The 12,509-nt window shown below is 36.7% G+C and overlaps 1 protein-coding gene across 1 annotated transcript; it reads right to left on the bottom strand.

The window, feature by feature from the left end:
• Positions 1-569: 569 nt before the first annotated feature.
• LOC111883288 (uncharacterized) lies at positions 570-6,206 on the bottom strand. Its single transcript, XM_023879625.3, has 20 exons — positions 5,788-6,206; positions 5,178-5,667; positions 4,884-5,062; positions 4,700-4,773; positions 4,561-4,596; positions 4,397-4,487; positions 4,259-4,318; positions 4,004-4,163; positions 3,593-3,894; positions 3,358-3,468; positions 3,220-3,285; positions 3,057-3,155; positions 2,541-2,879; positions 2,192-2,467; positions 1,776-1,957; positions 1,590-1,692; positions 1,369-1,514; positions 1,204-1,283; positions 937-1,097; positions 570-778 (listed from the first exon to the last, which is right to left on the bottom strand). Exons 1-20 carry the CDS (start codon positions 6,016-6,018, stop codon positions 707-709), a joined length of 3,258 nt encoding a protein of 1,085 aa, XP_023735393.1. The 5' UTR covers positions 6,019-6,206; the 3' UTR covers positions 570-706.
• Between the last annotated feature and the right edge of the window lie 6,303 nt (positions 6,207-12,509).

Genomic DNA, 12,509 nt, shown 5'->3' with positions numbered 1-12,509 from the left:
AAATAGGCAGGCAATGCCCTTCATCAATTGTTTACTTCCCACATTCAACAAGCAACCGCTTTGAGACATTTCTTTCATCTCACAAATTGCAGCGTATGTTTGAATTGCATGAGGATCTCAAACCTCATGCCAACAATTGAGATCACCGATGTCCAATCTTGTACTTCCACTCCCCTAACATTGCCTCATGTGCCTCATGGGTCATGCTACATATGATTACTCTGTTTCATACACTCATAGTATCCACAAAATTGAGTCAAGAAAGGTTGGGCCATTATAAGACATTTTACCACCATAATCTTTTATTCTAAACGGTTTAATACTTAATATTAACAACTAGCCCAAAGCTAAAAAAATTATATATATATATATATATATATATATATATATATATATATATATATATATATATATATTACAAAATAATGGCATTGATAGGACTTTGAAGCCAATCAACCCAAGTAATCAAGACCTTATGGTTTCTATGAACAAACCAATTAAATGCCTGACCTATGAAAAAATCCACCAACATATTCTTCTTAAAACCAATCAACCCAAGTAATCTAATATTTGCTTATAATCAACATATATATCATTAGTAACCATTATTTGTAGTTTCAACGCACAAGTTACATACAAAAATTACATTATAAAAAATAAAAAAAAATAAAAAAAATCTCAAGGAAAAATTCACTTGTACATCTATTTATGTTTGTTGTATGGTATGGTAGGCACTTCCGGGGACATTCACAACTAGTAGGTCATCATCGTCTGTCTCCTGAAATATTTTTATATAGTTACACATCTACACATAAAAAAAGGTTATATACACACAAAACATACATTCTTATAAAAAAAGGTTAACACTTGGTCCCTACTTTTTTCCAACTAGATAAACAACGTTCATAAAATATTTGAATAATTTTTTTGTTTTACCTTTTCCTTGCAGTTGTTTACTAAAGTGATGTTGGCCAACAAGCGCTTGAGTTGTTTCTTGGCCTTTGCTCGTTCTGAGCGTCTTTCACGACATTGAGCTAACGTGACATCAGCATGACACGCAATACAAAGAGTCCTCATGTTCTCTAGTCTACATTCCCCTGCACACATACGCATAACATATTTAATTATTCTTTTTCTTATTACAAATCTACCCAACTATAACATTGCTATATATAGGAATTCTTTTTCTTTCATTTTTTTTACCTCCCCCTTGATATACAGGCACAATATGGTCCGCATGCCATGCATTCCCCTCTGTAGGATCACCAATGAGCTTTTCAAGTCTACACAAAATCACAAAATGGAATTATCATATTAAAAACTGAAAAAAAAAACATAATTTACATGTTTTCAAGATTTTACACTCACGCATTTTTACATGCAGCCAGCTTCGGTGCTTCTCTCATAATAAACTCTCTACGCTTCTCAAGAGACAAAGGTTTGATGTTCTTCACAAGCTTACGACAATCAAGATGACAATTTGTACATACCCCATGTTCAATTTGGGCAAGCATCTGTAAATTAAATTTCATTTTTTAAATAAAGTATATTATTTCATGGTGATATTTATTTGGAATCAAATTACTGACTTTTCGTAGTAGTCTATTACTAGTTCTTAACCGATATTCTTCATGACACTCCAAATCACAAAACAAATCCTCAAAGAATTCAGGCTCCATTGCACTCTTCTTCCTGGAAATATGTTGTCTTAGTAGTTGCATTTTATGGTCGAAATCTTTATGTTAATTAATTACAAGTTTGCCACTGACACTTACGTGCAAAATTTTTGACAAAGTTTACAGAGTGGTTCGTTGATGAGTGTATAACCCTGCATGTATCGTCTCTCTTTTTTGCCATGAAAGATTGAAACCTTTCTCCATTTAGCATTTGCAGGGAGGGGGTGGCTTATATCATCCATTGATGTACCACGCTTCTTACTTCCTCCTTTTAGCAAACCCTGTTGGATAATAATAATAATTTTAAATACCACCCTCAACTATGTGCATGCATACATTTAGGCCCCTCTAGTTACAGTTTGTACTGCATTAAGATTTAAGACTGATATCAAAGGGACAAAAGTTGCAACTTTTTGTCCCACCCAAAAAGATCTTTAATTATCTATCATTTTGGCAAAAGACGTAAGCGCCCTCATAATCATATCGAGAAAAGGAAGAAGAATTTTGAGATATACATCTTTGTCATGGTTTTGGCTTTCCATTAAGCACAACTCAACAGACAAAGGAAGTTGTAGAGGCTTGCTATAAAGTTTTCTTTGTTCAATAGGTCTGAGACTGTTCCATTCTTTGAGAAATTTTACAAGGGCAGGTTTGTAAATTGAATCAGCCGAGTTGTCTGGATCTTTTGTCTCAAGTTCCTCTGGTTTGAAATTTTTGAACAATGGGGTAGGCCTTGTTTCTACTCCTTGGATACATGAATACAAGTGGATTCTTCCTGTGTATTTGCTGACCTGGAAAAAATCAAATCAACTATATACAATTACCTTTTTTTTTAAAAAAAAAAATGGGATATCAGTTCTTTACCTCGAAGCGAAGAGAATGTGATGGGATGCAACCTGTTTCTTCTTCATCATGGTCAACAGGGTCCTCTTCACTTGGTTTTTCTATCAGATTACACGTGTCATCTTCTCGTGACATGTGTGAAGAATCTGGTTTTTCCAAAATATCTTCGTTTGCATCTTTACTTCTTGAAGTTGTGGCTCCATTAAAAACTTCATCAGACTGAATCTGTCCACTATATGAATACTGAGAGCATCTCACTAGCTCATTGCCAGAAGATTCATCATTACATTCCCCTGAAAAGAACAATTTTTTATCCATTTCTCTTTCTTCAACAGTTTCAAGTAAAGAAACATCATCAACCTACAGAAACACAAGAAAACAGATGATAAAAACTATCTAACTAAAGTGAATATCAAGTCTCAAAAGCAAATATGTCCCACCAAGCATGCAAAACATAAGAACAATGATCTAAAGATAAGCTGCATGCTATATCCACAGACTAAAAGTAAATTCCAAAAATTAATAAAGAAAAGATACCATGATCTCCTTCAATGAATCATACTTCCCATCTATAGTAGATGAAGTACGATGCAAACTTCTATTCAATTTTCTCCAGTGAGACTCATCCGGAGTGTTCTGAAATAAAAATAAAAAACAATCATTAATAGTTCAAAACACTTAATCATATGTAATGTCTCACCTTGGCACAAAATATATAAACATTGACTGCTTTAGTTTGACCACGCCTATGTGCTCGACTTTCAGCCTACAAAGGTCCATAACTCCATCAAACAACCACAACAGCTAGAAATTACCACATTTTGAGTTTTTGACTCACCTGTTGAAAGTCAGATATTCTCTCAGGTAATTCTAGAAACACCACATTTTGTGCAGCTGACAGGTTAAGTCCACTACTCCCAGCAAGTATCCCAACCAATGCAATTTTAACCTGAAAACTCTCAAGTTACACTGTTACTATACAGTATATACTATATAATAAACTTCATGTAAGAATATTAGAATTTCATGAACATTGTAATGTAATCCTTTATGTAAGAAGACACTTGGCTTGCCTCTTTTGAATGTTGGAAAGAATGGATAGCTTGTTGTCTATCTCTGGCAGATGCATCGCGTGCATCAATACGTACAAACTGAATCCCTTTCTCACACAGGAACTCCTCTAATCTATCTGTAACCTTATGATAATGAACGAAAATTATCATTTTATGAGAACTTTGACTTAATCCAGTACTTTCATCATCATCAGATTCAGCCATGATTGGATGCATAAGTAGCCACTCTTTGAATCCTGATAGTTTTGCGATACCTATAGCTTGATTGGATGGTTTTGAAGGGTTGCCATCAACATCATCCACTGAAAGCATGGAAATTAAATTAACAAGAATTTTTTACGGGTGAATGAGTAGAATTTAGAAATTGCAATTTGCAATTTGCAACAAACAAATGGAGTTATGAAATCTTACTTTCATCATCTTCGGCAATATTTACTGTAAAAGCATTATCATTTGGCATACCACAGATTTCTATTGCAGAATCGATATCTGATTGCTTCAAAACCAAGTTTATGATTTGTCTTCGTATTGGTGGTAATTGCATCAAGACATGCTCCTTCAATCGTCTTATCTACATCACATATAAGAATATGAATACTGAAGCTAAGCTTCAAGATCTTAATGAAAAGGAAGATAAAGCAAAGAATGAAAGAGCTTGTGATTGACCATAACAGTCTGCTTCAGTAGCACATTTAACTCGTCCAAGCGAATACCCTTTGAGAAATCCTAAAAAGATCAAAAAGAATGTAAAAGATATGCAGAATTCTGAAAGATATGTGTGGATAACACACAAACAAATGCTACCTGATAGACAATCCCTTGATAAGTTCGGGAAGTACTCATGGAGCAATAGGTTTTTGCAAATGCAAGCTTGTCTTTCCCAAGCAGTCCAGGCCTAGTCAAAGGCAGGATTTGTCAACAATTATCCATGAATTTAAACAAACTACTATGAGAAAAAGAAAACTTACCATAATATATTTATTTGATGAAAAATGTCATACGGCCTATTAGCACCTAGGAGAAATATGCAACAAAAGAAATTAGGATACATAGAATGGAACACTAAAAGACTGTAAAAGAAACATCTGTTTTGACTTTTGCCACAACCTTGACAAAGAAGGGGTCCCTGAGAGTAGAACTATACGATTGATCTTTGTTGAAATATCAAGCAAGGCCTGTGTCTGTGAATAATAGGGAAGAGAATAAGGATTCAAAAGATTTATTTGGATAAAATATATTAGAAATCTAGTTCAACCAAATGCCAATATAATATTAAAGTATTAAACTATACCTCTCCTGCTTCTGATGATACGCGTTTTGTACAGCGCACATGATGTGATTCATCAACAATCATGACAGCCCATTGTTGTTGTAGTATGCTCTTCTTCAAATTGGACAGCATTTTGTAAGAAATAACCACAACTTTTGGAGTCCTTGCTAAGTTTATAGGATTGTTTTCATGACCAAAAACTGGAGAAGATGAAGTAATTGAAGAATCATCAGCTACCAAAAGTTTCTCAAGAAGTATGGTTGTATTGTATCATTACTAATTGTTGAACAACAAGATAAGGCATAGTTGAGATACCTAAATGAATATCAGAGGGCAAACAAGATGGAAGCCAATGCTCCAATTCTTCTGCCCATGTATATCGCAAAATAGCAGGACAAACAACTAATACAGGACCTTCGTTCATGAAACAGCTTGCAATTGCAATGGCCTGAAGTGTTTTCCCAAGGCCCATTTCATCAGCAATGAGACACCTGCCACCCCTACGCAATCCGAACTTCACACCTTCAAATTGGAAAGGGAGAAGTACCTCCAACAAGGACTTTGGAAGTTTCCCCATTAACTCATCTACTTTCTCATCAGATAGATGTTCTGGTCTACAGGGTTCCCATCGCCCCTCAACAAAAGGACGTGACAGTATGCTTACAGCTCTACGAGTTATGTAAGGGATGTCTTGGTAATCAATGCGCTCGTTCTTTAATGACTTAAGAACTGCATCATAATCTGTGAGTTTGAACACACAGGCCTCTCCACTACCATGGTTTTGTGTGTAATGTGATGGCACCACCTAATAACATTAAGCAATTGGTGAATTGAACATGCGCAACTAATCGACTTACACATAGCAATTTTAAAAATAACTGTCATTTGAATGTACCCAATGAGGAACATAGATGAGATAACATACATTAGATAGGCATTCGCTTAATTTTTCAAAGCAAGCGGCATCACCAGGGAACCTGTAACCATCAACGCTCAACGGCTTTACTGAGAACGAATCCGGGGAAGAAATCTCGAGTCGGACCATGAATTTTTCTGAAGAGAGCTTTTGACACTTGGCTACCTTCCAGGATGCATCCTCGACGTCGACGCATGGTGCCTTGCGCTTTGCTTCAACGGCAAGAGTCTGTAATTCCATTCGCCCCTCTTTGATCTTCCGGAGGGTTCCCCTTTCTCGTAAGGGTTTTGAAGCGGAAGAGGAATTCTGAGCGGGATAATGCAGTGTGTTCTATTTGATCGGATCTACAAAAAAGGTACGTTAGTAAGGGTAAAGTCGACCTAATTTTTCAAATTCAAACATTTCTCTAAAAAAAATATAATAACAAAATTTGGTAGAATGAAAGCTTTTTGGTTCGGAGAGTGTTGCTGAAGCAACTTGAATCAGAATGGGAAAACAAATCTGTGAGGAATTTGAATCTATTTTTGTATGCTGTTTGGTTGGCAGGAAATGGAATTGGAATTAATTCCAGATTTGGTTTCGCAGAAAATGGAATTGGAATTAATACCAGATTTTGGTTCGCAGAATGTTGCTGAAGTACGCCATCACCGAAAGTGGTGGTGGGTGGCTATGATGGTGGCGGTGGCCTTGATTGTGGTAGCGGAAGTGGTGGCGATGGTGGCAGTGGCAATGGCAGTTGGTGGTGACATCGACAACAATGATGGTGCTGGTGGTGGCAATGGTTGTAGTGGCGATGGTGGCAGCGTTGGTAGTGGTGGTGGTGGTGGCGGCGGTGGTAGTGGTGGGTGATAACATTGGTAGTGGTGGTGGGTAATCGTAGTGACGATGGTGGAGGCAATGGTAACGGTGGTGGTGGTCGGTGGCGCGGCGACAGTGGTAACGACGACGATGGTAGTGGTGGTGGTGTCGGAGGCAGTGGCGGCGCGCGGTGGTGGTGGCGGTGGCGATGGTGGTGGGTAGTAGTCATGGCGGTGGTGGCAACGACGGCAGTGATAATGGATGTGGCGGCAGTGGTCAGTGGTTGGTGGGGCGGCAGCGGTGGTGGTGGTGATGGCGGCGACGGTGGTGATGGTGGTGACGCTGGTAGTAGTGGGTTTTCTGATAAGTACAAGGGGTATTTTTGTAATCTGCCATTTTTCTTTATGAGAATGAATGTTTTCCATCCAACTTTGGAAGGAATTCACTTTCCTTCATACGGTGGAAAATTTATTTCATTTATATATATATATATATATATATATATATATATATATATATATATATATATATATATATATATATATATATATATATATATATACTAGTCGTATACCCGCGCAAAGCGGCAGGCGACGAATATTTTGTTTGTAATTAGTTTCTTTTCGGGACAAAAACCACCTGAACCATCTATATAACGAAAAAAGTTCGAGACAAAAACCAAGAATTTGGGAAACCATGGGGACCATTTATGTAATTTTGTCTAAAACTTATTAAGATTTTCCATAACAAGTTTGTGAAATTTTAATCTTCGTATTATAATAACTAAAGAAAAAAAGACAAACTTAAAACAATGTATATTTAAATACTAATGTTATATGTACTATATTAATCGCTAACACTTCTTTATACATCATATTTGACTATTTGAGATATAGGCTTCATCATCATTGAACCTTTTTTAGGCTTTACTAATACATTTGTATTGCCATGTGATGTCCCTCTGGACAATGCAACGTAAAATTGTCCATGCGAGAATACACGGGAAGATATATACCTATATTTGAAATTGTTTGTCTATGAGCTTAATTGGTTGTCATCGCAAAATATAGTCGAATAGAAAATTGTTTTCATTAATAAGAACATGACATCCTCAAATGGATCATTAATATTTATTTTAAGTCATATTAACTATATAAATGTACACAAACACCCTAAAGTGGATTTAGAGCATACGTGTTAGTATTGTGGTCATATGTTGTATGTTCAAAGTGGATATGATGTAACAAATTGTTTCCTTTAAAGTATCGGGTCCAAGGTTTAGATTTTACTATCTTCAATGACCGTTTATTTTTTAGACCAAATAATTTTTCTGAATTAGTGTAAATGAATATTTACCGATTCATCTAAATGTGATATTGATTTTGAGTAAATAATTTGTTGAAAATTGGTTTATAGATAATAGTATGAGATTCTTTTCTCTCTAAGAAAATAAATGTTTTTGTGGATGATGGTTTTTTATACTATTTACGTTTTTATAATTTTTTTTTATTTTAGTAAATTAGTATATTTTTGGTTAAAATATGTGGACATCAAATCTGATAACTCACACTAAATATATATGAAGTATATCATCAATCAAAGTCCAACCAATTAGTATAAATTTACTCTTATGTACAACTTTTTTAATGACATATACTTATGTTGTTTATAAATTTATCATAAATAATTGTTAAATATTAAAAATATCATTTCAATGCACAACACCAAAATTAATTGATTGTAAATTGAATAAAATAATTAAATTAATATTATGAAATTTTTAGGTGAATTCTAATAGACCTGCATAGTTAATACTTTAAAAACACATACAACAGGTTTAATGGTCATATTCACATTGTTTTTATAAGATCATAAGTGTCAGAATCGAATTCGGGCTTCATTTTCATTTTTATCTTGATTCGACTTATTTTTAATGATTGTCTTCTTATTATTTCTGCTTTTGTTATTATTTAATTTTATTTCTATGTAGAAAAATAATTTAGAAACATGATAAAAATGGTTTTTTAACAACAAACATAAATAAATGGTTAATTATTAGGTTTTCCACATTGTTCATAACCTATTGTTTTAGTGCATAGTACATCCATCTATCTTTCTAGATTCCTATAGGCTATTATTATGTGTTTTGCTAAAATCACAACTGATGCATAAAACTATATGTAACACCCAAGATTTTGAAAGCCAAGAAAGTAAAGGAAACCCTAAATTTAAGAGGGACTCGGCGAGTCCAAGGAAGGACTCGGCGAGTCGGAGCGGGGTCCAGGTCGAGGAGTAAGTGACCAACTCGGCGAGTCGGTCAAGTGGACTCGGCGAGTCTGGTATGTGCGAGGAAAACCCTAAACTCGGGGCTTGGAGCCTATTTAAACGTCTCAATCATCTTCCTAGGGCTCCTTTACTGTCTCTCACACCCAGAACGCCGCACCCTAAGCCCCATTGTGATGATTCATGCTTTTGGCCATTTTTGAGTGATTTAGAAGAAGAAGAAGAAGAAGAAGTGGGAATCTTTGAAGCATCAAGGAGTGGCTTTGGATCTGAAGTTTGGGGAACATTTCAGAGCATTGGAAGGTATCAATTCGTTTCCCTCCTTTAGATCTTCTTTGGTTATGAGTTTTGGGGCTTTTAAGCCATGCCTAAGATCAATTTCAAGCTTGAGGTCCAGATCTGAGGTTGCTACCTCAGATCCATGCTTGTGTTGGTTTAGAATCCCGTAAAGTATCAGCCATTGGGTGGATTTTGGAGCCTCTTGGTCTTAAACCCTAGTTATGGGTGTATTTTGCCTAGATCTCCCTCTCTACACGTAAAGTTTGCAACTTTACGTGGGGAATAGGCTTGGGAAGGGTAGATCTACAGTTTGGAGTCCATGCATGACTCGCAAGTCCTCTGCATGTAAGTGGATCTTAATGGACTCGGCGAGTCCTTCGAGTGGACCCGGCGAGTAGCTTGAAGATGAGGAGGAACTCGACGAGTGGGATGAACAGCTCGTCGAGTCGGATGAAGATAGGTATGAACTCGGCGAGTTGGATGAAGATTGTCGTGTGCTCGGCGAGTCTGTTCTTAGACTCGGCGAGTCAGGTCGCGTGGTCCCAAACCCTTCGAGTTAAGTCTCGAGTCAGCGAGTCGAGCCAGGACTCAGTGAGTTGGTCAGGACAGGAATCGGGAATCAGTAGACTCGACGAGTCAGGGGCTGACTCGGCGAGTAGAGTCGCGAGTGGAAGGACTCTGGAATTATGAACTCGGCGAGTTAGTAGGGTGACTCGACGAGTAGGGTTGACCTGGAAGGTTGACTCTGACCAGGACGTTGACTTTGACCAGAGTTGGCTTGGTTGACCTTTGAAGGTCATTTAGACTAAGTGTTATGTTGATATTGGTAGCTCGGGGAGCAAGCGGAGCAGCAGTTCGGAGTCAGTGGTCAGGTAGCGGTCAAAGGGGTTAGCAGCAGCAGTTCAGCAGTATCAGGTGAGTTTCCCTTTGTATGAATGGGTCTATGGCCACAATGCCGGCCCATGTAGTCATGAGCAGAAGACCCGGGGGTTAGCCCTAGGCACAGTATGCTAGTAGGATATTCGGACGAGGTCCAATGATAGAGGGCGGGTGCCCAAGGAGCGGTTTATGTGATAGTTTATACTTGTTGTCTGTGTGATACTTGTATGTGCCTGGTAGGGAGGTGAGTGTGGGCGAGGTCCCGTATCTCACCAATAGCAGAGTGTGGATGGTGTTCCACATCTCAGTAGCAGAAGAGCAGGGGCGAGGCCCAAGTTAGGAAAGGAGTGAGAGTGGGTTGGGCCCGTATCTCACTAACAGCAGGAGTATGGACGAGGTTCCATGACTCATTAGTAGCAGGACACGGGCGGGGCCCAAAGATAGGCGAGGCCTTAGGGCAAGAGTTGTGAGTATATGTTTAGTTTATGTAATGTTACGTGATATGTTTATGTGCTATTATATGTTAGTGGGCGAGGCCCTGTGACAGGCGAGGCCTAAGTGAAATAGATATGTATCCGAGCGGGGCTCGAAGCCAGGCGGGGCCTGGAGCGGCGAGGCCGTTGTAGCGGGCGAGGCCCGAAGTAAGGGGCGAGGCCCCGGATAGCGGGCGTGGCCCAGTATGTGCAGTAGGTGGTTATGCATGGTATGTGGTAAGGTGGGGAACTCACTAAGCTTCGTGCTTATGGTTTTCAGTTTTGTTTTCAGGTACTTCCGGTAGCGGAGGGAGGAGCTCGGGGTGATCGCATGGCACACACCATAGATTAGTCAGCCTGGGAATGTTTACTCTGATAATAAACAAGTGTTTTGAAAACTTATACTCAGATTATGTTTTGGAATGATGTCTTTGTTTAAAGTAATGTTTTATTAAAAAGAAAGTTTTGGTCTTAAATTTTGGGACGTTACACTATAAAAAAAAAACTATCAAAACAACCATATAATGAGCTTAAACATCAAACACTTTTGAAAAAAAAAATAATAATAACTACAAAATTGCCTCGAACTTCAACTCTACAAATCTACCAATATGCTGTTATTGAGGATCTTCTCTGACACAAACTTCAACTCCACATATTTAGCAGCACCAGTCCAGCTGAACTATTTTTCAAATTTCATTGTGAAAAAATACCACTAAATCCATTTTTCTTTTGTGTGAACCTGGACATTTTAAAAAGAAACAATGACATACTTTTCATCAAAAAAAAAAAAAATTAAAGATCGACATAAAACCTTTTCATAAACAAATTGTCAAATTTTGAACCATCAATTTTCATTGCCCTTAATTAGCCTAAGTGTATGGAACCATATTGGGTTGAATGCTTCCCCTCTGAAAATTAGTTGAACCAGTCTTGCATTTGGCCCAATTCAGATATAAATTGACATTTTTAAAACAACATATTTTTATAAATAAATTCTCAAATTATAGAAAAAAGTGTTACATAATATAATTGTATTGTTTTATATGTTTCGTACGTTGTTCTTTCATTCCAAGTCCAACAGAAAGTCTGACACTATAAATGGATGATTTTTCAAAAAAAAAATTGTAAGTGTAATGCTATAATTGTTACTTTTTCAATAAAAAAAAAAATTGAAAGTGCAATGATATACTTGGGTACCTGGACATTAAAAATATGCAAATATGATCTAATAGGTAGTTTGTAAGAATTCCTACACTAACCCATAGTTCAAGCTCCAACAGAACACATAATTGTATAACTGGATAGTTACAATATTATATTTTATTACTTTTCATTGCGCTAAATGCAAAAAATAGCAACGTACTATCATCATTTTTGTACTAAACAAATCACAAACTTGATCAAAATCAATGCAAGTAAAATGTTATCATAAAATAATGAAACTGTTTTTATTTTTGTTTCAGTTAAACAGATGCAAAACTACAAGTACCACTACCAATAAACAGAAAAAAGTACATTACTCCATGAAGGTGTTGACTTGTTATTAAAATCTTATGGCAATTTCTCCACAAAGATTTTTTTTTATCTCCATAAGAAAATACAAGATAAGCTACCGAATTGTCATTTCATTTCCAATAAATAAGAGCATACGAAACAAAACACAACATGATAATGCAGCAAGAAACACATTTATTTAATGCATCAAAACTACAACAAAAGGAAAGACTACTTCTGTTAATATGATAATCAAAGAGTATTATTAAGTTTTAGATTCCTGTTAAAGAGAAAAACATAATCTTAATATTGTATTACCTTAGCTACGATGGCGAAAGTGGATGTTGATTTATCTAGAAACGTGACTAAAGTTTCAAACCCAAAATGGATGTCGACTTACCCTACCATAGGTTTCTCGTACATGGATTAGGAATTAGGTTCTTCATTTGTAGTTATCAGCAACAATGCAATAGTGGTGAAGTTCATAATGACGGTGGATAGTTAGAAAGAGAAATTTTTCCA

Source organism: Lactuca sativa, chromosome 5 (assembly GCF_002870075.4).
Source record: "Lactuca sativa cultivar Salinas chromosome 5, Lsat_Salinas_v11, whole genome shotgun sequence".
Lineage (NCBI taxonomy): Eukaryota > Viridiplantae > Streptophyta > Magnoliopsida > Asterales > Asteraceae > Lactuca > Lactuca sativa.
Note: the sequence above shows the minus strand (reverse complement) of the source record. Positions and strands in the feature narration are given on the sequence as shown.